Genomic DNA, 26,103 nt, shown 5'->3' with positions numbered 1-26,103 from the left:
GAGCCATTGTTTGTATCGTGGATGGGTCCAATGTCTCGTTGTTCGATGCCGATCGGGACAAGGAAGAAGGGTTCAAGTACTTTGGCACGCACCAGGAGACAGGGAAGATTGGATATAATGGTGCGGATGACTACACTCGTTGCCCATAATGGACAAACATAGAACTTTCGACGGGATATTAAATTCAAAAGATAATCTCTCGAAGTGATTTGAGTCATCGAAGCTGTTGGTGGCTTCAAGCTCAGTGCACCGTCCAGAAAATTCGAAGAAGACCTCAGGTGGGCAGGGGACTCGTAGGCATCTTGCAGGAATGGAAAAGGAAGCAAGCAAACGGAAGGCATTTGTACATGCAAACAGTGAAAGCCAGAATATCCTTATATAAAGCCTGCCCTGGCATCCCTTCTTCGGCGTGGAAACTTATTTATATCTTTATACATCACAACCAACACCCCCAGACAATACACCCAAGCACAACTCTTTGCCTCCAGACTACTCAAGCTCCAAGCGAGAACAAATCCTCCACCTTCACACCATGTTTGATTCCTCTACAGACGACTCACCAGGTCAACCCTTTGCAGTCAAGGATTATCCCATCAAGCTTAATGTTGGTGGACAGATTATCACTGCGTGGATGAAAACATTGACCAAGGAGAGTGCCTTCTTCGATCGTATGTTCTCGGGCGACTGGAACAACCAGGCATATTACGCCAACGGTGGCAATTTCGTCGACGCAGATCCCATGTTATTCGGTGACGTTCTTGCCTACCTGAGAAGTAGAACCTTCCAACTCTTCTTCAACGCTGCGGCCGGCTCGTTCAACTACCTCAGCTATCAGGCGCTCCTAGGACAAGCCAAGGCCCTCGAAATCCCGCGCCTGCAGCAGTGGATCAAGCAACAGTGCTTCCGGAACGCCATCGAGTTGCACCACCACAGGCAGCTCTTCAGCAGCGAGGAGGCGCTCAATAACAGCATCGAGAAGTTCGAAAATAGCTCATCACCACCGATCGCCTGGAACGTGAAACACTTCTCCTCCGGCTGGGGCACCAAGAAAGTCTACCTGTACCCTCGTGGGATTCCCGCTCATCGCGGCTGCCCTGCGGACTGTGGGAAGGAAAGCAACGACTTGCAGGGAGGCGATCCACGACTCTTCGAGGACGAGCCATGCTTCAAAGGCGCGCTTATAACGATCAGATACACCTGGAAGCCGGAGGTGTGCTTGGGTGAGAACTTTACCTCTGGTGTCAATGCATAGGACCACATGTTCTCAACGCGCGACAGATATGAAGCAATGACGGTCCTCTATTACATGGTGTATGGAAGGATGTGTTAGGGCAACGAGGATATGTCCACTTCATGGCTGTTCCTCGTTTTAAGCCTAGAATCACCAGAAGCTAGATTAGACTTACACATACGACTAATCATTCTACTAGGTCGTGGCTGAACCAGAAAACATGACCGTAGGCCAATGAAAATGTATGGCATGCCGTCTGATCATGACATGAATATCTTACGATTACTACCTAATTGCGTTTGAAGATTAAACCTTGTTCGACGAGACAACTGAGTAGACTGCCAGTCTTCAAACTTGGCACTGCCTCAAGTGTCCAGGCCACTTACATATCCCCCCAATCACGCCTTGGGCTCATCGTAGTGCACTTCCATATGATGCGTCTCGGCATAAGCATCGACGTGTGTGCCGGCAAACTTGCGCGCCGATACCTTGTTCGTGAATAAGATGTCGAGTTCTTCGTACGTGCGGCCCTTGATCTCGGGCAGGCGGAGGTACGCCCATAGGAACACGAGGAAGGCCGTTGATCCCCAGAAGAAGCCGCACTTGCCCCGCCAGTTCCATTCGACTTTGCTCTTTTGGACAGCACACACCATCGTCAGTTACGTGTTTCGCGGGAAGGAAAGCGATTATACGAGGCAGCAGGGTCACTTACGATCATGTAGGGGTTCAGGACCTGGGACACAATGTTGGTGAGCTGGTACGAGCATCGTGCCAAGACGACAGCGAGAGGTCGAAGGCGGATAGATGACGTCTCGGAGATGATACTGTACTGCATGCCTGTTAGTTACCATCTCCACCCCGACAGATTCCCAGAACCGAGGGAAGTCATCAAAGTACTTACGGCAAGCGGCCCAATGGTCAACGAGTACGTGAACAGCCAGAACAAACACAGACCCCCCATCGGCCACAACGCCCTCTCACCCGCCGCGACGTCCAAGATGCCGATGACGAACAACACGGCGCTGAGGATGCCCACCCCCGTGACGTAGATGGTGCGGCGCCCGAGGTACGACAGCAGCCACCACGACAAGATGGTCCCCCACGAACGCCATCCCGGTCGCGCCCAGCCCCAGACTGAACGCGTTCTCGATGGCCATGCCGGCGCTCGTGAAGAAGAAGGTCGGCGTGTAGGCGAAGGTACTACCCGACAGGATCTGGCCCATGAGCGCGATGCAGACGATCTCGGTGCGGCGCCGGTCCGCGCCGCGGAAGCAGTCCAGATAGGTCGTGCCCTTCGTCACTTCGGCTTCCATCTTGGTCGTGTGCAACATCATGGCCAGCTGCGCGCTCACCTGGTCGGCCGTCTTGCGGCCGCCAGCCGCGCGATGGATTTGCGGGCGTCTTCCAGCCGCTCGCGGCGGACGAGGAACCATGGGGACTCGGGGGCTAGGAAGGCTATCATCATGAGCGGGGTGGGCCATAGCTAGTCCATCGTCAGTATGTAATATGGAGGGCCTTCTTGAATCGGTTCACTTGCCCACTGGATGGCGAAGGGGATCTTGTACCCCATCTCACCTTCGATCTTCAGGCACCCTTTCAGGACTCCGGAGGCGATGAGCTGCCCGATGGCCCAGCACAGGTTTACATACGTGGTCAAGTAGCCTCGGAGGTTGGTAGGGCAGACCTCGGACGCTTGCAAACCCCTTGTGTCAGTAAAGAAGCAGGTCCGCGAAGGCAGTTGATATGATACATCACGAATATGTACTGACCGTAGGCCGGCGCTAGGGTGGCGAAGACACCCCAGCAGAGACCACAGAGAACCTGGCCCGCGAGCAGAACGCCTCGATTGGGAGCAAAGAACACGATGAACAGGAAGCAGTTCAGGATGCCCATCGCGACGATCATGACCATTCGATAGCCGTACTTGGAGGCGAAGTATCCGTTTATCAAACCGCCTGGTTTGTTCGAGTGTTTGTCAGCAACCATCCAGCTCCATCCGCTTTCCTTATATATCCCACGAAGGCTTTAGAATGGCAAAGGCTCACCGAAGATGCCTCCAACGGTACTCGCCATGGACAGGCCCACTTGCCACGGGCCGTTGACCTGCCATTCCCCAATATCCTCGTAGTACTCGCCGAACTTTTGCTTGAACTCGGGATAGGCGTAGAAGTTGCCCATCAGGATTGTTGTCGTATCTACCGAGTTTCAAGTCAGCCAGATCAGTCAGTCCACGGTACTCCAGGAGTGTGTCTCGGTTGGTGGAGAGTGTAAAGAACTCACCCTTCCATTATTATGCTCATGGAGATCATAACGGACCAGAACACGGCCATGCGGTTCTCGCGCAGGGCCTGGAACAGCGTCTGCGCATGTTCATCGTCGGTGGCCTGCTTGGCCTCGAGGATGGCGCTGGCTCCGAGCTTCTCCTCCAGCTCCTGATTGGCCACCTTCTGGTGGCTGGCGACCTGCACTGGGCGTTCGGCCATGGTGGCTGGTGGATTTCTAGATTGTCGAGCAGGTAAACAAGAGAAGACTTTCCCGACTAATATCGAGTCTAATACAACCTTGCGTGGTTAACCTAGGGAGAGGCCATGATGACTTTAAAGGCGCGGCATCACCGCACAATCGTACGAACCTAGCCGGGAAGATGTGCTCGCCCAGGAGCGCTACAGTAAGCGAGCAATGCTTTTATCGGGCTTTGATCACCCGAACGGCTCTTAGCCGAGCCCATCAGCACATCTCAAGCCACTTGTCAAGCTATTCCCACCTCGACAACCCCATGTCTGGGGCAGAATTGGGGAAAGCTGGGGAAGCCGGGGTTATTGACAGCTGTGGGGTTCTCATCCTTAGGGTCGCTAACCGAGACTTCAACCTCTGGTATTGGTGGAATTTGAACATGGAAAAGCTTGGAATCCTGCCGGCTAATATATAATGTCCCTTTTGCGCCCTTGAAGTGCTTGATCCATTCATTACTAGGTCGCCAGACCGCCTTACCAGGTGCCAGGTCTAGTGATTACGGCCAACCCTACATATAGTCAAACGGTTCTCCTCCAAGTGCCCGGGATGCGTAAGTTTTTTCATCGTCGAGGGTTTACGGGTGGAACCGAGACATCCGGCGGTGCAGCGGCCCGGACTGCAATTTTCACCACCGTTCTAGTGGATACCCCTGAATCAGCTGTTCCCAAGAGTCATGATGTTCCATTGATAAGCACATCAACCCTGGAAAGCGACAGACCGATAATGCCAACAACCACAATGAAAGAATGCCATACGGATAGGACTTAACACCACCGTGTACCGTAAACGTAATCTTAGTCATCGGTTATATTCGTACGGCATCATGGCGTTACTCGCCGCCGGGAATCAACCCTTTAGTTCTAGACTTAGCTAATAATGTACTAACGTATCCTATAAGCGAATGTCTCACATAAGCGAATGTCTTATTCTTTTATACCCTTTTTAATAAAATATAAGTTAATTTTATTATAACGTATTTAATATATTAAAATTAATCGGAATTTTTATTTCTAGATACTTTTATATTATTCTAATAAGTACGTGTATTATGCCTAAGCTCTTTATAAATTTTATAGCGTTATAAGCGTGTTTTAAACGCTCTCGTACGACTACTCTTATAACGCTATTCGTTTTATAATTATTTATTAATGTTTTTTAAAAATTATAAATCTTTTTTAGTTTATATACGAAATAATTCTTTATTTTATAGCCGTTTTTTTTCGTACGGCGGCGCTAGTTAAATATTTTATTTATTTTTTAAAATATCGCGTTTTTACTATTTAAAAGAGTTACTCGGTATATAATATATAGTATAGCCTTTACGATTTAATTAAAACTAATTAAAATAAATATCGAAGAGTTATTTTAATATTATATAATACGGTTTCGAACGTATTTAGTTTAAGATTAAACCTTAATCGAATTATTTAAAGTTTTTAATTTTTAAAGAATAAGTAGGCCGGAAAACGTCCCCGGAGGTATTAAAATATATAGCTTTATATTTAATTATAAAATAATATATTCCGGATTATACGAAATGAGTCCTATTTTTTAAAAGCTTTTTTATATATTCGAAACGGTAAAAATCGCTTAGAACGCTTTTAAAAACGCTAGTAAGAAGTCCTCCTTTAAGATATAAGTAATATACGCTCGTATAAAATATTTAATTTCTTTTTATACGCCTTTTTTAATATATAAAAATAGCCGATATTAAAAAATTAAAGCTTATATAACGAATAAAAAAGTATATAGAATATAATAATCGAGTTTTTTTTATAATAAAGGTCGAAAGTTATTAAGTAATAATTTTTATAACCGTTTAAGATTAAGAGGCGATAATAATTTTTTATATAAAACTTAATATATTAATTAAAGTATCGAATTTAATCCTCGTTTTTTTTATTCGTGGTTTAATTATTTTTAATAATTACGATCACTTAATCCTTCGGTAATAGGTTATTTTCGTATTAAAAAGAGAGGTGCGTTTTCCCGGTAAAGATAATATACGGAGGGAGTAGCGTAACCGTGTAATCCGACGCCTTAAATAATTATAACTTATTCCCGGTTCTTTTACTATATTATTTTAGGCTTTCCGCGTTAATCGAAAATAGTTATAATTATTTCGAACGAGATTTAGCTTATAAAAAAGCCGGTCTTATTAAAATTATAAATATCCTCTTTTTAAATCTCGTATTTATAAATTATATTTCGTATAAAGGTAAACTATACGCGATACGCGTCGAGATTTTTATAAAAAACTCTTTAATAATCGATTCTTTAATTAAAACGCGTCTAGAGGTTAGTTATTATCGTACGAAATTAAAGGCCTAATTAATACCGACGCGTCTCGTATCGCGTAAGCTAAATAATCGATTCGCTATATCTTTTATATTAATTAATTAAGGAAGAAACGATCGCGTATTTAAATTAATAATATATTAAATAATCGCATTTTCTTTAAAATTTAAAAGCTTTCGAAAATTTATAAATATTTCGTATTATATAGGTTAGCTATTTTATTTACGTTATTAAGTTTTTAATAAGACGTAATAAATTAATATAGTCTTTTATATATTTAAAATTAAATCTTCTTAAAACGCTTAAAGCGCTAGAATTATATCACTTTCTTTTTAAAGTTATAGTATTTTCGGACGTAAAAGAATATAAAAAAAGGTTAAGGCTATAAAGAAATTTATAAAAATAAAATATTCGCTTATATAAGATATTCGCTTATAGGATACGTTATTCGCTTATAAAATACGTTAACTTAATTCGTTAATTAAGTTTTAAGAAATAATAATATTACCTGCCGGTCTTTATTCAGCTCTTATCGCGTCGGTATACCGGCTAGGCGCCGTATAATATAGGATCGGTCGGTATTTTATTTACGAACGGCTTCGCGAATATTAATCCGAGCTTTATGTCACGTATCGTAGCCTACGCGCGTCTTTAAGTATTAAACGATAATATAGAGAAATAATTAAAAAAATACGAATAAAATAATAATAATATATATAATTAAAAAGTAAAAGTAATAAAAAAATCTATATTATTATTTAAAGGTCTAACGCGGTTATAGAGCGAAACGCGGTGGTCCGTGAAGGGGTGGTCCGTGGAGGGGTGCTTTAGCTTATTCAATAATCCGAAGCTGTACAGTTCGACTGCAATTTTTCCTCGCCGATATTAACCATCGTTCCGGGTTTGCTTTATAATCTTCCCATCTCATTTTCATACAAATTTGCTTGACGGCGACTCACTCAAGCCGCTCCCATCACTGCCGCCATTCATCATGGCCCAATGCGCCCGGTTTGCGGGGGAGTTCTTAGGGGCTTACGACCTGGCTGCTACCGTCAACAACGACGAGGCCTGTTACCCTTACATTGCTTCGTGGGCTAGCACCCATGATCCCGTCGCTGATGTCCAGCCTTCGCTCGATTGCTACTTCAAGGATGTTTCGTGGGCTTGCGGATCCGAGGACCCGCAGCAAGGCTGCCGTGGTAGTGGCAAGACTTGCAATCGGTAAGTAACGCCGACTCATACTTCCTACTCTTCCCGCCATCCGCGTTTGATGTCTTGTTATAGTCTTACTAATACTGCCGTTATAGACAGGCTCCCGGTCTCCTTCGTGGCGATACCCTCTTCTTCTGCGCCATCTTCAAGCATGTAAGCCAGGATGTCTGGGCCACCGACTATTATGGCCAGTTCCTCTTTCCCGAGCCTGTCCGTCTTGGGTGGCCAAGGTTCTCGCCACCTTGGCTAGAGCTTTCGTCCACCTCGTCGAGACACACAAGGCCGAGTTCCAGATCGACGGAGACCCGGAGGACATCGAGGTAGGTGATAATACATGGGCTTTTCTGAACCTGCTTTGGATAGGTCTGGCTGATCACTCCCCTAATCTAGGAACCGCTGGTTGACTACCAATTTGCAATCGACGGCCGCGAGGCTGGCATGAAGGCTTCCTTCCGACCTTTTGCGTTTTGATGCGGTACGTAGTCGGGGGTCTAATGGAATCATACTCTTTGCTTGTTTACTAATTTCCCACAGACCGTCGAAGAGAAAAGCCGCCTACAACAAGGCTTGCAAATTGCGCCTGCAACACTTCGACAGCGGATACACGGCCTGGGTTGCAGCTGTCCGGGTGGCTCTTCTGGACCTTACCGTTAGGTACTGCTGCACATCTTGGCTCAACAACACCTGGGTCAAAATCTCTGACTACCTCAAACCTTACTGGATGTCGATGGGATATGATGGACAAAGCGTTCCGAACTTTAATCGGGCTTTGCAGTGCATTGCTCAATAAAGAAATGAGAAAGCACAAAATATTGAAGGGCTAGCCCCGTCGCTACTTCCCGCATCCTGTGAGGTTTCGCACTTTGTCCATGTTGCGTGAAGTACGAATGATCATATCATGACGGATTAACTGGGACCTCCTCCATTCCAGGTACATCCTTTATGCCTCCGATTTCCGAATCCCCTACCTCATTCGAAAGCCTGCGTATTTGTCCATGTTGTTAGTAGCCTCTCTTTCCTCCAGGAGAACATAAATAGCAATGAAGGAAGAAGAAAACGTGGGCAAGACTCACTCAACCAGATTCCCATCCGGATCGCGGACGTAGACGCTCCGCAACCGCGACCGCGCCCCCGTGCGCTCCACAACGCCGCCGCCCTCGAGGACCTCGACGTCGGCGCGCTGGTTGCACAGGCGTGCGGCCACCATCTCGACGTCCTCGTCGACGAGGAAGCACAGGTCGGCGGCGCCCGGCTGGGCCTTGGCGGCCTTGAGCTCGAACTCGCGGCCCTTGACGTGCAGGTTGATCTTCTGGGTGCCGAAGACCAGCGCGTGCCGCTCGGTCTTGGTGTCGCCCGCGCCCGACGAGAAGGTGGTGTGGCGCATGCCAGGACGGACTCGTAGAAGCGCACGCTGGTCTGCAGGTCCCGGACCGTGAGGACGAGGTGGTTTAGCGAGCGCACCTTGGCGATGCTACTGTTGGACGAGAAGGACATGTTGCGGCAGCGGTGGTGGTAATGGTTGAAGCTGGAGATGGTACTGGTTCTGATAATAGTAGTGATTCTTTGGGCGACGAGGCTGCTCAATAGGAGTCGGTTCAATAAGATAGGGGAGCGATACATGATGTTCGTTGTGTTGAACTGAATGATTTCCGGTGTTATCTTTCTCTTTTCAAGGTTCGCAGGACGTGATGGTGATGATGGTGGTGATGACGCTTTGAAATTGTGGGGGCAAATTCCGGAGAGGGAATGGACACTAAAAGGGGGTTATGCATCAAGTGTATGTCATCAGACCTTAATGAGTTCTAAAATCAGAAATCGCCAGTTGCTTCATCCTGAAATATGCTGATCTCGCCAACGAGGAATTGCAATTGAGCGGAAAATTGTTACTGTCAAGGAATGAGGTGTACATTACACGTCAAACTGGTCGTCTGATACTGCCCAGGGAGATGAAGTTGAATTAGTGTTTGGCACCCCTCGACTGTCCCACCATCCGCTGTCCATCTTTACCCCACCACACCGGCCAGTTTGATCCGCAAATTGAACAGGAGAGATCTGACTGGGACTATGGGCGCAGAACCTCGAAGCCACCGGGCGCAAGGGATACGGAGGGCGCGGAAGAAGCCGATGCCATTCGTGGGTGCATCCCCTCCCACCCCTTGCGTCAAAGCGTTGGGTGTATGTCACCCTTTCCACCATCTCTCATGCGCCGTGCCCGAAATTGGTAGTCGTTGGATACCAAAACATCGGGTTACAGGTTATGCAAGTACTGGCTCCGGTCCGCCCGCATGCTTTGTGTGCCTTTGCCCTTGGCTGCTGGCCGGCGGTGGCCTTTAAACAAATGGCTTAGTAGGATGGAGGTCTAGGCTTCACCCACCTAGTGAGCAATAATAAGAGGTAAACTATAGGTCCAGGGTTATGTACGGCTCAGCACGACTGTAAAATGAGGCTCTGCGTGGTAAGTCGAACCTAGATTCTGCGGGAGGGGCTATCGGGTGGCTGTTGGGTCTGCCCGTCTGCTAACAAAACTACATCAGCGGGGGGATGTTAGGCATGTACGATGTAAGCCCCAAGTGGCCCTGCGCCTCCCTACGGTTACGAGGGTTAACAAATGGTGGGCAAGGTGTATGTAGCTAACCTAACAGGCGCCAATGCTGCAGAAAGAAAGAGAGAGAGAAAAAAAAAAAACAGATAAGCCCAATCTCGAAATCATATAGCAGATGCGAGGGTAGGTGAATATGGTAACTGGGTTCTCTTGACGATGGCTGCTTGCTGATACTAGGGCGCAGGTTGAAAAAGAGCAGAGAGGGACGAATAGTGCCACAGACCCCGGGCGCGGCAGCCAACCCCGGATTGTTGGTCCGGCCGGAAACACACCTTGGTGCCCTATCCTCCGGGACAACCAGCCCTACCAATCTAGTTGCTGAGGCCGCGCATTAATTCATGAAGATCATGCGAGGTCAGCATGCTTTACTGGTAGAGTGTCAAGGGGTCGAGACAACCACAGAAGCGATGTCGGCTTGATTTGTATTCGATTGCGGCACCTTGTCAACACTCCAGATGGCAGTGGGGCTTTCAATGATGGCTAGACAATGAGAATTGAGACTATTTTTATGTGCTAAATTATATACACCTTCTCAATATACTTTATCGGCATATTGCGACAGTCTACCTAGGTGACTACCTTACAATCTACCCGAATGCGGGCTCCTGCTTGGCACCCGACTGGTCGGAGAGGTACGAAACCCGGTCCTTGCAGTAGAACTCGACGTCGACCTTGCCGCCCAGAGCCGCCTTGCCATTGTCCAGACCGCCTGCCTTGATGATGATGACGCCGGGCATGACGTCGAGCTTGGTGTAGAGGCTGGAGCCGCAAGTGCCGCAGAAGAAGTGGCGGTTGTTCTTGCCCGAGGCGCCGGTGACATCATAGGTCTTTGGTTCGCCTGGTGTGGTTTCACGTCAGTCAGCTTCCAACATTGATGTGTGTCGCACGCATCCATCCAATGAATGATTTTCGGACATACCCTTTACCACCTTGAACGCATCTTCGGGTACGACGGCGTTGGAGGTGAATGCGCCTCCGGTCCACTTCTGGCAATCGAGGCAGTGGCACAGTGCTGTGACATTCGGTTCGCCTAGATTTCAACCCCGGTTAGTCCTGCGTCCAGCAACGGAAGAGAGGGGTAACGACTTACTGCTACTCTCATACTTGATCGCCCCACACATGCAGCTCCCGCTCAGACTCATTTTGGAAAAGGGGGGGATAACAAGGATTATACAATGTTGTAAGGTACGATGAGGGAGTTTGACAAGTTTTGGATACCTTGATGGACAGCTCAGGGCCTGGGGTTTATGTATGTATTTGAGAGTGTTGATCTCGGGGTTTGATCTCATGTGGCTTATGGGGAAGGGCTTGAGGGGATCTCCCGTTAGGGAGAGAGGGGATGCGCTAATACGCCCTAGTCGACTTCCGCACTTCCCCGCACACGCCCTAAAGAAATCGAACACCCTGAGTTCGGGCGACAGGAACACGGAATGGCATGCCTAGAAGAACCCATGACGTGCAGCATCTTGGAAAGTGTCTGAAGGTATTATTCACAGCCTGAAACTCACCCATTAATTACCTAATATTCTGCATCTCTTTCGTTTTGGGTTGTCATAACTTCATTCCATCCATCCCCGCAGTTACTCCCAGAACTATGCCTGCAGATCTGGAATCTGGCCCTACCCCCGCACGCCACGCGCGGTTGCGGGATGCCAAAGCTGTACATACACATATCGAGATGTCACGAAACAGAAAATGATCGGTGCCCAGCCCGGGACGACTGGTGTGCGCAAAGTCGAATCATCATGGTTGGTATATTATCAGTGTATCAATGCCAGGTGACGGCCGCAAGTCTATCATATCATATCGTTTCATCTCTGCTAGTTGCCCCCAGAGCGAGTACCGCGAAACTACTTGGGAACGACCTTCAAGGTCTCTTCGCCCAAGCCGACCTCCGCGAGCTGGTAGCGCGGGCTGAGCTTATGGAACGCCACGTAGCCGAGTATGTGATCCTCGACCGCCGACGTGTACGGCTCCTTGCCCTTGATCGTGGCCCGGATCCGCTCCACCGCTTGGGCCACGTCCTCGATCAGGTCTTCCACGACGGCGATCTTGTCCTTGTCCTCGTACATTGCCATTTGGCTGATGAAGTTGTCGTTCTCGCCCGCTCTCTCCTCTTTATAGAACCTGATGAGTTCATGAGAGTCAGCCTTCCAGTTCGTGATCTGGGGAGTGGGGGGTCTGGCAATATCACTTACGACAAGACATCGTTGGCCAGGTTGATATACCGGGCGAGGTCCGGGATGCACTCCAAGTACTCTTCCTGGTTCGGGTACATGGCCTTGGGAAAGGTGAAGTAAGCGACCGCGTCGCCGCCGCCGTCCTTCTCGCGCACGTACCGCGCCCAACTGCGCCCGCTGTTGTTGGGATTGCCAGCATTACCGTTCGCGGCAGCGGTCGCCGCGATGCCCCGGAACGCGGCGCCCGTCTGCAGCAGATTCGAGTTGAGGAAGTTGAGCGACGCCGTCACGATGAAGTTGGCCGGGCCGCGTCCCAGTACGTGTAGGTCAGCCGCAGCAGGTCGGCCCAGGCTTGCAAGAGCGGGAGCGGGTGGCGCTCGCCGCCCACGAAGCGCGCGCCGAATAGCGCGAACTCGTCTTCGTGCTCGGCGGCGGAGTCGTCGAGCAGAAGGCCTAGCCACGAGTACATGACGACGTAGACCTGGACGTCTACGGGGTGTCTGGGCACGCAGCACTGGTTCGATAGCAAGGTCAACAAATGTGCATTTGGATGAGTATTGGTCTTCCGCTTACCGCAGCGTACATCACTCCGGTCTGGAAGATCTTGGCAGAGCGGGAGCCCGCTTCTCTCGGGACGCCCGTCTGACTGGCGTATTCATCTGCGGCCTTCCACAGGGCGGTGGTATCTCTCGGAGGTCTCGGTTCATATTTGAGATCGTTCTCTACAAAGGAGGTAATGAGGGGGCGGAGCTTTTCTCCCAGCGTCTTCTCCGGTCGCTCGGCCTGAGGCTTCAACGTGTCATTGGCGAGGGCGCTACCGGCCTGGTGACTTCGATACCACGACTGGGGAGCCAGGCTCTGCAGCACTGCTGTCACGGTTCCCACGGAACTCATAATGATGGGATTAGAAGAGGTGAGATTGAGACAGGTGAGTTCAAAATAGGTAATTAGGACTGGATGACAAGGAGTGTTGGGAGCTAGCGTGGTAGTAATGTCATAAAAGACGTGATCTTATATGGTTTTGGAGCGAGCGGGTAACGAAACGCAAGGAATACTGATCCAGCTCTGTTCAATAGGATCGAAAGGACACCCATTGGAAACAATGCCTTATATAAGCTACCCTTATCATCTCAACCACCTCACCAGTTCGTACCCACCTACTCAGGACAACGGCCAGTAACGGCATTGGCGCCGGTCTAACAGGGGGGCATTTGCCAGAGATCCTCGCCATCTGCCTGAAACTGGTCTTGCCCCGTTGAACTGTTCCGCTTGATTACCCCAACATCCAACCAAAGTTCGGGACCGATGTTGAGAAACCCAAGTGACGTTAGAGATCAGGGTGTTCGTTACCAGTAGACCGCTCCTTTACACCCGAGAAACTATGATGTCTAATCACAAGGTGGTGAGGGTGTGTGTGGGCCAGGGGTTACAGAGCGAGCGGGAGCTCCGAAAAACGTTGGTGATAAGCTGATTGATTATGAGGCCCCTTTTCTTTTCTTCATCACACACGGAGGAGTGGTGGAGTGGCTGCCGAAGAAAGGCTCAGCCCTATAAGAGCGGGCCGACCTTTTACAGTCAGACTCGGTAAGAGCCATGCCCAGGGTCTCTTTTACGGGCTTTTACGGACTTCTGACGCCCAAGTTTACCGGTTCGCGGCGTGATTGGCCCACAGGTACGCCAGATGCTGACATGTCAGCACATGCGAACTGGTAAGCGAACCAAGGTAACAGGGGCAAAGCGCGTTCACATGATGCATCAGCCTTCTTCGGACTCGTCGTGTGACTGTAGGGAACCCGGAAACCTGCACAAAATTTTGCATCATGTCAGATTTTCGGTGAGGAAGTCCTCGTGCTTGCGCGCCCTTTGCTCTTCCGTCACACCGTTAGTCACAGATTTATTAGGGGGAAGCCCAAATCGGGATATAACGGGCGGGACCGAATAAAGGCGTTTTTGTGTTCTGGCCCCAGGCAGGTGTTGTAACCAGGCTTACGAAGCGTCGCAATAATATTACACATACTCGGGCTCGTGGCGTTGGGCCAGATTTGGGGATGAGGGTGTGCACCCCCACACCGAAGCTCACCATAGGGGCCAATCAGACGTGTTCAATTGATCTCGGAACAACTGCATGGCACACCGGACGAAATATACTTCGAGATTCGGACTTCCGAGGGCAAAAGACGTGCATTGAGCTGAATTCTCTGTTATGGCTGGGGTTAGTTGTGCAGTGGTCAACCAACAACCACATGCCTATCATTCACAGACATGGCGTATGTATATTCTTGATCGCCTGCCTGCAAGGTCGACACGACGCGATCCTAAGGGGCAGCATGTCCGCCCCCCTAGTTCTTCGCGTTGTGTCAAGCTGACTTTGCCGAGCCTGCCCGTGATGGGGTGAATATGGATGATCCGGGGGCCTTGCAGGAAAAGAAAGCAGTCTGATAATGCATATACGAATTGTAATAAATTGTTCTTTTAAAGACCCGTTCTATATGAAAACTAGACTCCTAAGAATCAAGCTCTCTCCAGTGATTATCTAGCTCTGGTAGACTAATTACTCAGGGGTCGATGCCTTCGGGCTAGGGGGGTGGTAAAGTGACTCAGTTTAGATTATATAGCCTCTATACTAAGCACTGTTACTAGATATGTTTCAATGTTGACGCCTGCACCTCATCAGATTTCCATGAGATTCCTAGAGACCAGACGGATAACAAACGGAATAATCACACGGAAACCCCTGCTAAAAGGTCCAAGAATCTCCTAGATGCCAAGGTCCTCAGACTCAGTCTCCGCGATGCCATCACTGTCCTAGTTGCTTCAGTCAGAGACATTTCCGTTATTCGAACTTCCTATCAATCTTGAAAGCCACTATCACCGTCGAAAGCCCGAGGGGCAAGATGTTCGGCAAAGGACTGGCTCTCCTCCTTACTCCGATCTTCTGTGGCACCGTGATCCTGGTTTATCTTTTCCTTCCCTGGCGAGATCGACAGCTACTCGTTCATCGCTTGTTGTAGACATGGCACATTAGAGCCTCTCTCATGGCTCAGTACGACTACTACCAACCATACTTCATTATAGGTGCTGCCCAACCTATCTTGTAAGCCAGGGCGACGTTCCTTCGGGCCATGGGTGAGCACATACTTGACGTAGGAGGATGACATAGAAAGTCCTAGGAGGTGCAGTCGACGGAAACCTGGCGTGCATGTGCAAGAAAGATTGAATATTCCTTCTAATAGATCAAATCACAACGCATGGCTTTGCAGAGACTGTGCAGTCTGGGGTGAGGTCATCATGATGGTTAGATTAGCTATCATCGCTTCACCAATTCAGCCATGAACCTGATGTCCAGGCGCTGCAGTGACTTGTAATAGGGAAAGACAGCGCGCCATTTCCGGCGTATCTCCCAGACCTTATTGTCTTTGGGGAGTTGCTACTCGTCCAGCGGCCGCAAGCACCCGCTGATAAAGCCGAACGCGACGGCATACTGACGGGAAAAGTCGACAGCCTGGAACACCGGCCAGGTATGGTCCCCATTGGAGCAAGGGTAGCTCGTCATCACAGTATCTTTGTCGTCATCGGCGGTTGTGGTGAACTTGCATTCCGAACTCACCGCTTTTCTGTATTCGGGCACGATGCATACGCGGTTTGCGTCGGCCAGGTAGAGCGTCCGGAGCCGCGGGAACAGAGCCAGGAAGGGCGGCAGGCGTCGTCCCGGGGGCAGGCATCGAAGTCGTCGCAGGGACATTCACGGTGACGGTAGTAGCGTTGGTAGCCGTTGGTCCGCCAGCCCCGCAGCAGGCCCCGGGACGAAAAGCCGATGTGTCGCACGTTGGAGAAGGAATCGTGCTGCGCGCCCGTAAACGACATCATCTTGGCCATGCCGACGACGGCTTACAGGTCGGTCCAGTCGGCGTGAAATAGGATGACGTCCTCGGACCCGTTGAAACGCAGAGAGTACGAGGGGAAGCCGGTACCACCACCGCGGTCATCGGGCCGGTCCTTGTCGCCCCATTCGGCCGGGAGGGCCTGGAAAGTAAGGACGTCTGGGAGTAGGCACAACACCACCTGATGCGCTTCGGCAGAGGTGGCCGCCGTCGCACGCCACGTTGCGGTAGCGGCCTTGAGTGGGGCGAGGTGGGCCGCGAGCGATTCTCCTTCGCCTTCGCGAAAGAGGAATGGCTGCAGGATGATGCGGTCCTCCGGCTGCACCTGGTAGTGGAGGTACGTTTGGTCTGGATCCGTCGGATAACGTCCTTAGGTTGTCGCGACTACGTTGCGCTTAGGGTATCGGGATTCAAAGGTCTAGCTACACCTGTGGCGTCCTATGATTGGACAGGAAGTTCTGCCATATGACCTGACGGAGTTCAGGGGGGAGCCTCGATACGGATGGAAATTGTTCATTGCAGTGAAAGTGTACGTAAGCCCGGAATAAGCGGATGGACACAGTGTCTTTTGTCAATGAGTGATTGGCTTGTTGGCAGAATGGAATTGAGTAAGCAATGGCAGGCACCAGCAGCTTCAGCGGCAAGGAGACTTTTACCAAGGCCTGGAGTGATTGAAGATGAGATTCCCATTCAACATTGAGCATTTCGATGTCAGTTGCAGTCGACATTCGACTTTCTAGGCGAGCAGTCAGCTCTGGCGGGGTATTGAGTTGGGTAGGGCATTCTTACTGCTAAATACAAGCCAATCACAGGTGATTGTAGGGACTTGATCTCCCAAGGAATCAACTTAGGCACTGAGCCTTAACCTGTCGATCATTCAGAGCCAGCTGTGCAACGTCAACAATCGACAGCCTGCCTCGAACGCGCCTTACCACAGTGTAAAGATGGCGGAACCCCTGAACCGGGTCTCTCAGTTCCCCCAGTTCCCCCTACTACCCCCTGAGCTTCGCCAGCAAATATGGCGCTTAGCTTTGCCACCCCTCATCACCGGCGCCCACACTGTTCAGGTGGAAGTCTACGGGCACATGCCGATAGCCACCCACTACTGTGTCCCCAGCGGCGACGACTTCTGCCAGAGCCTGCCATACTGCACATATGCCAACATCTCCGAGGACATCCGTCCGCAACATCTATGTTTGTTCGACGGCGGGTACTTCAAAGAGCCCAACAAAACTCTGGCAGTATCCGACTCGTCCGCGCGCTCTCACGCCGACTGCCGGGCCATCGGGCTCGCATGCCAGGAGGCGCGCCAGTGCACCCTAGAGCGGTTCCCGCAGACCCTGCGGGTATTCCAAAAGCGGTGGTCGCGGACGGGCCGGACGCCGAACCGCTACCGGACCCTGCGCTTCCATCCGCGGGTGGACGTGCTGCTCATCAACCGTCTCGAGCGGCTGGACGCCTTCGGCCCCGACGCGCGCGACTTCCCGAGCGGCCCGGGCTGGTTCCCCAGTTCCGGGCCGCGCTGTCGGCCGTCCGCCACGTCGCGGTCGACTTCCCGGCCTGCTGGTCGATCTTGGGCGCGTCGCGCCGCTTCGCCGTGCTGTGGGGGCAAATACTGGCGCTGCCTGCCGGAGAAGCAAGGGCCGATCAACTTCACCGTCTTCTCAGCCTTCCTCGCGGCCGCGCGCCACGTCTACCTGCTCGACCTCGACCAGGTGCGCGGCCCGCTGGCGCGGGACTTCGCGGGCGTCCTGGCCAGGAAGAAGTTGCGGATGGCGACGATGCAGCACGACGGCGGCGGTTTCCCGGAGACGCCGGCGCTCGCCAGGGCCTTGAGCGGGTGCGCCTCGCCCATGCGCAGAACCGCGACCGCGAGCTACGGGAGGCGGCGCCTTATCGGGCGGCTGATGCGGAGCACTGGTCGGCATGGCGACCCCCTGAAAGTGGCCCGTATGCTACGTACTGGCTGTGCGAGGTTGGGGTCGTGCCGCTTTTTGATCCTTCCATACATGGTTCCGTAGACAAGGTCGAGGGATAACGCCTTGATCGAGGGTTTCCGTCGCAACAGAGCAGATTGCAATAATGCACCGGACGGACGATCTTGATCCTCAGGTCGGATGTGGCCGGCCATATATCTATAACACTGCCTACCTAGGGACGCGATGATCATTGGTGGAATGGCGAGAAATAGTAGTTGAATAAGCGGATAGTAGAACAGAACACTGTGTCATTGTTTTATTTTCGCATAGATTAGACAATGGTTGGGTTTGTGTTGTACACATTGAAGTATGCAGATGATGTCGTTGTCGACGTATATTTCATAACCACAGGGGCCGTTTTCCTTTTGCAAGGTGTGATTGGTGGGTGCCTAAAGAAAAGAACCTGCCCAGTAAACCACAATCAATCGGTCCTCACCGTGCATCAATGGACTGGGTGGCCCTGTGACCGTTACCCTGCATTCAACACCAATAAACAAAAAGACATGTTATATCTCTTGTAATCCGGACATCTCCAGCAGTAAAGAAAGGTCAATAATGTCCCCAAGAAGCCTGCGAGATACGAAACGCCCAAACACCTGACAATTTCAGTAGGTGCGGCGCTGTAGCGATTCACTAATAACAGCCCGGCCTAATTGTGAGCAATTCCCCGCCCCGCACTCAGAACATCTCACGCCTACAAACACACTCAACCATCAACCTCATCAGTCCCATGTATGCGGACAAGCATTTGGGAGCAAGGCCGTCAACATGAGTCCCAATTCGTTCACTGATTTACCATTGGGGATAATCCGGAACATACTGCGATATGTCGTAGTACCGCCAAATCTCCCATTCCTGGCGCGGCTCCGTCTTCTTTGCAGTATGACTACCACCTTCCTACTTTGCAACTTCCACCGAGTGTTCAAGCCGTGACTAATTATTGACTGACTGGCTGACTGTCAACTAGAGCTGTTTAGCCAAGAGGTGTTTGTAGCGTTAGAGGCCACCAACGCGCTGCACACCAAGGATCTCATGGGCTGCGCACCAGGCATCAGCGCACCGAGTCCCGTGCCGTTTCTCGCGCGCTATCTCGAGTATCGGATTTCGCGGCCCCGGGATGTGCTACCGGAATCCCGCGACGCGAACATTGAGTCACGTCTCGAATGGATCTTGGACGAACTCTTGGAGTCGCCGACAGCTGCAGCAGCAGAAGACCAACAGCAAAGGAGGACGAGGTACGCGGCACTGCTGACCTTGTGTCACTACATCAATGACTATTCTCCTGAGGTCGAGGAGCTGTGGTGGGGAGGAAAGCCCGGATGGTACCGAGGCATCAAGCAGAAACTGAAATGTCCAAGGCCGGTAGCGCCGAACCAGACAAGACAGCAAAGGTGCATGGAGCAAAGGCAGATGGAGCAAAGGGAGCGGGATGGCCGAGTCGCGTTGCTTCCCGCCGTCATTGTGCTTGGCCTAGACGCCATCTACGAATCGGCCATCGCCGCTGCAGTAAAGCATAAGCACGGCGCACAGGACGATTCCACCACGACATATGTGGGCTCACACCAGGTAGATCTACGGGGGGAAAGCTCCTCTTTTGGGACATCTCTCTACGCTGCCGTCAAAGCTCGGAAGCCTGTTCTTGTCAGACGGGTTCTCTCAAGCAGGGCCTGGGTCAACGGCAACCAGTGCAATCCCGTAGCTGCAGCCGTCAAGAACGACGATATGGACATGCTCAACTTGCTTCTGGAACCGCGATACAGCCTCTTCCCCCATGGTCCCCATCTACTTACCGCGATCGGGGTAGCTGCCTCTCTCTGGGTAAAATTTCATTCATCCAGAGGATGCTGAACTTGAATCGTCTCGGCAGTGGCCGAACTGCTGACCGAGACTGGAGCATGGGTAGAGCGCTTTTGAGGGCTGTGCTTGGAAACCACGCGGAGGTCGCCGAGTTATTGATTGACAACGGTGCACCTTTTCCGACAATAATTAGAGCGCCCGAGCCCGGGGTCATCGTGGTCTACTACGCCCACGCCGGTGGAGATAGCCGCCTGGCAAGGCCAACTGAGCATGCTGCAACTTCTGCTTTCCCACCAGGCAGTAGTCTCGATCGAGTCAGCAAATGCTGCTGTGGCAGGCAATCGTGTTGAAGAGTTGCGCGTTCTACTGGGGACGAAGTTGTTGATACTTGACGTGTATCAGTGGTGTAATGTACTCTCGGACGGCGCCAACCTTGACTGCACCGATGCCATAATCTACCTTATCGAGGAAGCCCAGGTCCTGGACGTTCCCGTGGTTCTCAATAGCGGCGACCTAGAGGCCGTGTATCTCTCCGAAGTAGCCGGGACCCTGTGTTCGCGCGGCAACTACCTCGCAGTCGAAGCACTGATCCGAGCCGGATTACCAGTGGACCGCAACTGCACCTGAGATCCCGACGATGACGTTCATGTCTATGACGACAATATGAGCGTCGTGATGGGACCTATGGATCTTGCCGTGAACTCGTTGGCTCCTGGAACAGCAGAAACGGTGCGAATGCTCACGCGTCGTGGCGCTTCTCCGGCGCCCAAGAGGGCGAAACAACACTTGTCCTGCTAGTGGGAGTCTCAAATGCCACTAAACAGGGGGATTCGGGAGGTGGCGCCCGAGAAGATTCAATGCTCGCATCATGGTGTATGATGTTATGGAGCGCAAGCGGTGCAGGTTGGAGCCAGAGAGATGAAAGATAAGGGGAGGGAGGAGCCAGTTAAGTGCGGGGGAATCTTTGTTGGTTAACGGGCGCCTAAAGTCAACCGCTTTTACTACATGTATCTGCTTATAACGTATCCTACAAGCGCATGTTCTATATAAGCGAATGTCTTATTATTTTATACCCCTTTTAATAAAATATAAGTTAATTTTACTATAAAGTATTTAATATATTAAAATTAATCGAAATTCTTATCTTTAAATACTTTTAAATTATTTTAATAAGTACGCGTATTATACCTAAGCTCTCTATAGATTTTATAGCGTTATTAGCTTATTTTAAACATCTTTATATAATTATTTATTAGTATCTTTTTAAAACTATAGGTTTTTTTTAGTTTATATATAAAGTAATCCTTTATCTTATAGCCGTTTCTTTTTTATACGACGGCGCCGGTTAAATATTTTATTTATTTTTTTCGAAATATCGCGTTTTTACTTTTTAAAAGAGTAACTCGGTATATAATATATATTATAACCTTTATAATTTAATTAAAATAAATATCGAAAAATTATTTTAATATTATATAATACGGTTTTAAACGTATTTAGTTTAAAATTAAACCTTAATCGAATTATTTAAAGTTTTTAATTCTTAAGGAATAAATAGGCCGGAAAATATTCCCGGAGGTATTAAAATACGTAGTTTTATATTTAATTATAAAATAATATATTACGGATTATACGAAACGAGTCCTATTTTTTAAAAGCTTCTTTATATATTCGAAACGATAAAAATCGCCTAGAACGTTTTTAAAAATATTAATAGGAAGTCTTCCTTTAAAATATAAATAATATACGCCCGTATAAAATATTTAATTTTTTTTATACGCTTTTTTTAATATATAAAAACAGTTAATATTAAAAGGTTAGAGCTTATACGACGAATAAAAAAGTATATAGAGTATAATAATCGAGTTCTTTTTATAATAAAGTTTAAAAGTTATCGAATAGTAGCTCTTATAGCCGTTAAGGATTAATAGGCGGTAAATATTTTTCGTACGAGATTTCGTGTATTTATTAAAATATCGAATCTAGTTTTCGCCTCTTTTATTCGTGATTTAGTTATTTTTAATAATTACGATTACTTAATCTTTTAATAATAAACTGTTTTCGTATTAAAAAAAGAGGTACGTTTTTTTAATAAAGATAATATATAAAGGGTTAGCGTAACCGTGTAATTTAACGTTTTAAATAATTATAACTTATTCCCGGTTTTTTTACTATATTACTTTAAGCTTTCTATATTAATTAAAAGTAATTACGATTATTTCGAACGAGATTTAACTTATAAAAAAGCCGGTTTTATTAAAGTTATAAATATCCTCTTTTTAAATCTTATATGTATAAATTATATTCTATATAAGAATAAACTATACGTAATACGCGTCGAGATCTTTATAAAGGACTTTTTAATAATTAATTCTTCGATTAAAACGCGTCCGGAGGTCTAGTTATTATCATACGAAGTTAAAGGCTTAATTAACGCCGACGCGTCTCGCGTCGCGTAAGTTAAATAATTAATTCGCTATATTTTTAATATTACTTAGCCGAGGAAGAAACGATCGCGTATTTAAATTAATAATATATTAAATAATTATATCTTTTTTAAAATTTAAAAGCTTTTAAAAATTCGTAAATATTTCGCGTCGTATAGTTTAATTATTTCGTTTATATTATAAAGTTTTTAATAAAACGTAATAAATTAATATAGCTTTTCGTACGCTTAAAACTAAGTCTTCTTAAAGCGCTTAAAGCGCTAGAATTATATCACTTTCTTTTTAAAGTTATAATATTTTCGGACGTAAAAGAATATAAAAAAAAGTTAAGGCTATGAGGAAATTTATGAAAGTAGGACATTCGCTTGTGTAGGACATTCGCTTGTGGGATACGTTATACCTATGGTGCCTAAACTCTATTGGCTCTCTTTTTTAAAATTTACAGCTAGTGCTGGTTTCAACTCCCATTAAATAAGATACTTAAGTTGAAAACTAGCCGCCTTAATAGCTATCGATATCTTTGCCCCTTTCTGGGCATTTAACCAATCCTATTTTTTGATTTTTATGAAGCCAACGTTTCGACACAGAAACGACCCCGTTCCCGTCAGGTCTAGCCAAAATGGGTCGCATCGTGACCAAAGAAGAGATGGACGAGGCCGTGCTTATGGAGCCTTTTACTGGCGTCCGGCTTCTCAAAGACGGCAAGACCGTCGTCAAGACTGGGGCACATATCCGAGAGGCACAAGGCAACACGATGAAATTTGTACGACAGCATACCAGCATCCCGCTCCCGGAAGTCTATAACGTGTATGAGGATCAGCGAACAGGCTTTTGGTGTACCGTCATGGAATATGTGGCGGGAACCCGACTGGACCATGCGTGGGCAACATTGGACATGGAGGCGAGGGAATCAGTGATGAAACAGCTCTGAACGTATTTCGACGAGCTTCGCAGCATCAAAGGGCCCTTCATCGGCGCCGCGGACGGCTCGGCATGCGACGATCAGTTCATCTGTGCACGCCCCTGGTCATATGGACCGTACCAAACCGAGGAGGAATTCAACGAGGGTCTGTGTCAGGCATGGTCTAAAGATCGCGAAGACGAAGAGGCATTCACGCTTCTTCTCTGCCAGATGCAGCGAACCACCATGCATGGCCACGATATCGTCATGACCCATAACGACTTTGCACCTCGCAATATTCTGTCCGGGGTTCAACCGTGGTCGCAATTCTAGACTGGGAGTACTCCGGCTTTTATCCGGAATATTGGGAGTATTGCAGGAGCCTCTGGCGCCCTGGCTGGGATAATGCATGGATCAAGGATGGGCTTGTGGAGAGGGTACTTGACCCCTATTATAAGGAACTGACGGTAATCCTGCACACATCAAGCATATGGTAGTGTTACATAAACATCGTCTGCCCATAGCCCAGTGGCTTTTCCTCGCGGTACAACAAGCACATATGGAGAAGATGTATTTTAACGTATAGTGCCGTAAAATCAATTAGCAGTTAATCATCTTAGCATTTCCCTCTAACAAGCTAACACATCATCATATTGTCTCTTCCGCGGGAATAACGCCAGCCTTAATAGCATGACTTATAGCTGGATACACGGCTCTTGCATAGTTACTCTGCCGCGCGAGTATGTACGGAAGCGTGATCTTTCCATCCCACGCACCACCGACTTCGGAAGCATCGTCGTCAAAGGCGTGCAGAACATAGGTCGCCGAGAAGTCCATTTCCCAGGTCTCGGCGGCCGCGTGCTCGCGCTGACGCAGTCAAGCTAGTGCATCGGCGCACGTGCTCGCTAGTTCCGTTGGCAGTCCGTCGTCATCGTCACCACTGTTTCCTTGATGAGACAGGAGCGGCTTTGCGGCGGCGTCGCGATACGGTCGGAAGAGGCGGACGGTGTCGGCCCGCTCGAAGCTGGCGGGCGCGAAGGCGCGCGGGTTCAGGATGAGCACCTCGCCCGGCACGGCATGCAAGCGGTACGCCAGGTCGGTGAGGATGCCGACGCTGACGGCCCAGACGCCGTCGTAGAACGCGTCCATGGCCTCGGCGAAGAGGACGGCCAGGCTGGAGCGGGGGCGCGCCAGCCAGACGCCCGTGTTGACGTAGCCCGTGTGCTTGGGCGCCAGTGCCGTCGCGCCGCCCACGACGTTGGCGAAGCCGGCGCGGCGCAAGGGGGCCACGTCGCGCAGGGGGACGGCGTCGACGTCCAGGTAGATGCCGCCGAGGTCGCGCAGGGCGTGGGCGCGGAGGAAGTCCGACTTGGCGCCGAAGGTGTCGATCGCGACGCCTGTCGTGGTCAGCCGGGGGTTCTCGATGAACTTGGGCTCGACGCGCGGGAGATTGAGCACCCGTCGGGTCCAGTCGCTGCCGGAGGAGGCCTTGGTGCGCGCCCACAGCTCGGGCGAGGCGTCGGTGTGGACGTATATCTTGTCGGGGCGGAAGTAGAGGTGGGCCGAGTAGACACTGATGAAGACCTTGAAGTCGAGGGACAGGATGGCCGGGTCGGCCAGCAGCCAGATGTAGTGGACAATGTTGGGTATCACCAGAGCCGCATCGTCGTCGGCACTGGGAAGAGGGAAGGCGCCGTCGCAGGCTTTGGCCAGCGGGGCGGCGGGGAACATGGGCAGGCTCGGGCGGTCTGGGTTCCAGGGCAGCGAGTACGAGAGGTCGATGTAGGCGTAAAGGATGACGGCGGCGACCGAGACCAACAAGATGGTGCCATATCTGCGCCAGGCGCCCGAAGGGAATTGCAGCATTGTTGCTTAGGATTGGTCGACCTGCCTAACCGCAATACAGGACATAAATGGTTTCGGTAGGACAGTCCGGAAAGTAAGTAAAGCTGACCAGGCAGGCAACGAGATTGTGATCATGCAAGGATCTTACGCCCCACCGATTTATTGTCGGCTTGAAGCAGGAACCATCAATCATTCTTCCATATCGAATATGAGGGGAAACCACTCAATTGGACAATTGCTAAAGAACAATCTGGTTGCCTTGCTGACGGCATGTCGGTCGATCGGGCCCTTGACCTATACCTATGGACTTGTTATGGGGTAATTAACAGCTTATGCCAGATGCTTATCCGCAGACCCACCCTCGTCAGTGGAGTGATCAAGTCCTACACGGTCTGTCTGACATATGGGACACTCCAGCTTGCTAAATATTAATCGTGCGGGAGCAACGCGGGACCAACCCCGATCCCACATCGGCTGCCGCAGACCGGATGTCGTCGGACATATCGGTTCGTCATGCCGATCGCGACTTGTTAATGATGGAGGTTCAATCGCATTGGTACTGAAAGGAAACAGGCTCAATTACTGCCCATTCCTATCAAGATCATCGGGACCCCCCTACATTCTTCTGTTTTGTTTTTGTTGTTGTTTTCTAGGCGGATCATACACCATACATCATGTTTGAATACTTTACGCTTCCTTCAAGTCTTGAATAGGGGTAGCTTGTATATCTCACCCGGCAACAATACGATTATTTCCTGTTAAAGATTATCACCGCTTATTTCCCTCCGATCTGCAGTTTCTGTTCCAAATCAATGTAATGAGGCCATGCAGTATCAGTTCTGAAGCTTCTATATCTAGACATCACCGGTCTGGAGAAATTGTTGCACATAGGGGACTGCAAGCCGTTGATCACGACCAAAGAGTACGACTAATGGGCTGTCGTACCAGACCAACCACCAAGCGAACCTGTGCGTTCTGGACGTCAAGTCAGGCCTCAGACTTGTCCAGGGTCGAGGGGGTTTCCTTTCTTCGAAGAGTGCTCTGGCACAGAAGAAGCTGAAGCAAATACATTCTTCTCAAGAGCTTCATGGTCGTCAACATCAACGTTTCCGGTGCCTTCGTCGTCAAGATGCTGGGAGAGACGACGCGGCCCTAGAGTAGACATTTCAATTAAGCAGCAACTGAATATTCACTTATATAGCAAGGAGTCCCTTGA

The 26,103-nt window shown here is 49.5% G+C and overlaps 13 protein-coding genes across 13 annotated transcripts; 6 read left to right on the top strand and 7 right to left on the bottom strand.

Annotated features, from left to right (window-relative positions):
• Window positions 1-532: 532 nt before the first annotated feature.
• Window positions 533-1,252, top strand: PG994_008573 (BTB/POZ fold domain containing protein; the record flags this gene model as incomplete). The annotated part of the gene is made up of 1 exon (XM_066859982.1): window positions 533-1,252. The coding sequence occupies one exon, from the start codon at window positions 533-535 to the stop codon at window positions 1,250-1,252; it is 720 nt and encodes a 239-aa protein (XP_066713571.1).
• Window positions 1,253-1,629: 377 nt separating this feature from the next.
• On the bottom strand, window positions 1,630-3,714 carry PG994_008572 (uncharacterized protein; the record flags this gene model as incomplete). Its single annotated transcript, XM_066859981.1, has 8 exons — window positions 1,630-1,863; window positions 1,944-2,060; window positions 2,133-2,253; window positions 2,339-2,714; window positions 2,765-2,923; window positions 3,001-3,186; window positions 3,277-3,426; window positions 3,528-3,714. 8 exons carry the CDS (start codon window positions 3,712-3,714, stop codon window positions 1,630-1,632), a joined length of 1,530 nt encoding a protein of 509 aa, XP_066713570.1.
• A 3,320-nt stretch (window positions 3,715-7,034) lies between these two features.
• On the top strand, window positions 7,035-7,659 carry PG994_008571 (uncharacterized protein; the record flags this gene model as incomplete). The annotated part of the gene is made up of 2 exons (XM_066859980.1): window positions 7,035-7,264; window positions 7,506-7,659. The coding sequence occupies 2 exons, from the start codon at window positions 7,035-7,037 to the stop codon at window positions 7,657-7,659; spliced, it is 384 nt and encodes a 127-aa protein (XP_066713569.1).
• Window positions 7,660-8,324: 665 nt separating this feature from the next.
• Window positions 8,325-8,749, bottom strand: PG994_008570 (uncharacterized protein; the record flags this gene model as incomplete). Its single annotated transcript, XM_066859979.1, has 2 exons — window positions 8,325-8,666; window positions 8,687-8,749. The coding sequence occupies 2 exons, from the start codon at window positions 8,747-8,749 to the stop codon at window positions 8,325-8,327; spliced, it is 405 nt and encodes a 134-aa protein (XP_066713568.1).
• Window positions 8,750-10,444: 1,695 nt separating this feature from the next.
• Window positions 10,445-10,999, bottom strand: PG994_008569 (uncharacterized protein; the record flags this gene model as incomplete). Its single annotated transcript, XM_066859978.1, has 3 exons — window positions 10,445-10,695; window positions 10,777-10,887; window positions 10,948-10,999. The coding sequence occupies 3 exons, from the start codon at window positions 10,997-10,999 to the stop codon at window positions 10,445-10,447; spliced, it is 414 nt and encodes a 137-aa protein (XP_066713567.1).
• A 708-nt stretch (window positions 11,000-11,707) lies between these two features.
• On the bottom strand, window positions 11,708-12,931 carry PG994_008568 (uncharacterized protein; the record flags this gene model as incomplete). The annotated part of the gene is made up of 4 exons (XM_066859977.1): window positions 11,708-11,984; window positions 12,056-12,388; window positions 12,451-12,551; window positions 12,611-12,931. 4 exons carry the CDS (start codon window positions 12,929-12,931, stop codon window positions 11,708-11,710), a joined length of 1,032 nt encoding a protein of 343 aa, XP_066713566.1.
• A 2,709-nt stretch (window positions 12,932-15,640) lies between these two features.
• On the bottom strand, window positions 15,641-15,904 carry PG994_008567 (uncharacterized protein; the record flags this gene model as incomplete). The annotated part of the gene is made up of 1 exon (XM_066859976.1): window positions 15,641-15,904. The coding sequence occupies one exon, from the start codon at window positions 15,902-15,904 to the stop codon at window positions 15,641-15,643; it is 264 nt and encodes an 87-aa protein (XP_066713565.1).
• A 21-nt stretch (window positions 15,905-15,925) lies between these two features.
• PG994_008566 (uncharacterized protein) lies at window positions 15,926-16,435 on the bottom strand (the record flags this gene model as incomplete). The annotated part of the gene is made up of 2 exons (XM_066859975.1): window positions 15,926-16,243; window positions 16,394-16,435. The coding sequence occupies 2 exons, from the start codon at window positions 16,433-16,435 to the stop codon at window positions 15,926-15,928; spliced, it is 360 nt and encodes a 119-aa protein (XP_066713564.1).
• A 427-nt stretch (window positions 16,436-16,862) lies between these two features.
• On the top strand, window positions 16,863-17,939 carry PG994_008565 (uncharacterized protein; the record flags this gene model as incomplete). The annotated part of the gene is made up of 1 exon (XM_066859974.1): window positions 16,863-17,939. The coding sequence occupies one exon, from the start codon at window positions 16,863-16,865 to the stop codon at window positions 17,937-17,939; it is 1,077 nt and encodes a 358-aa protein (XP_066713563.1).
• A 990-nt stretch (window positions 17,940-18,929) lies between these two features.
• PG994_008564 (uncharacterized protein) lies at window positions 18,930-19,745 on the top strand (the record flags this gene model as incomplete). Its single annotated transcript, XM_066859973.1, has 1 exon — window positions 18,930-19,745. The coding sequence occupies one exon, from the start codon at window positions 18,930-18,932 to the stop codon at window positions 19,743-19,745; it is 816 nt and encodes a 271-aa protein (XP_066713562.1).
• A 219-nt stretch (window positions 19,746-19,964) lies between these two features.
• PG994_008563 (uncharacterized protein) lies at window positions 19,965-20,321 on the top strand (the record flags this gene model as incomplete). Its single annotated transcript, XM_066859972.1, has 1 exon — window positions 19,965-20,321. One exon carries the CDS (start codon window positions 19,965-19,967, stop codon window positions 20,319-20,321), a length of 357 nt encoding a protein of 118 aa, XP_066713561.1.
• A 2,439-nt stretch (window positions 20,322-22,760) lies between these two features.
• On the top strand, window positions 22,761-23,375 carry PG994_008562 (uncharacterized protein; the record flags this gene model as incomplete). The annotated part of the gene is made up of 2 exons (XM_066859971.1): window positions 22,761-23,020; window positions 23,096-23,375. The coding sequence occupies 2 exons, from the start codon at window positions 22,761-22,763 to the stop codon at window positions 23,373-23,375; spliced, it is 540 nt and encodes a 179-aa protein (XP_066713560.1).
• A 543-nt stretch (window positions 23,376-23,918) lies between these two features.
• PG994_008561 (uncharacterized protein) lies at window positions 23,919-24,908 on the bottom strand (the record flags this gene model as incomplete). The annotated part of the gene is made up of 1 exon (XM_066859970.1): window positions 23,919-24,908. One exon carries the CDS (start codon window positions 24,906-24,908, stop codon window positions 23,919-23,921), a length of 990 nt encoding a protein of 329 aa, XP_066713559.1.
• Between the last annotated feature and the right edge of the window lie 1,195 nt (window positions 24,909-26,103).

The sequence above is a fragment of the Apiospora phragmitis genome, assembly GCF_038363925.1.
Source record: "Apiospora phragmitis strain CBS 135458 chromosome Unknown utg000008l:1.0-3514335.0:1.0-3519231.0, whole genome shotgun sequence".
Taxonomy (NCBI): domain Eukaryota; kingdom Fungi; phylum Ascomycota; class Sordariomycetes; order Amphisphaeriales; family Apiosporaceae; genus Apiospora; species Apiospora phragmitis.
The sequence above is the reverse complement of the archived record's forward strand: the minus strand, read 5'-3'. Positions and strand labels throughout refer to the sequence as shown.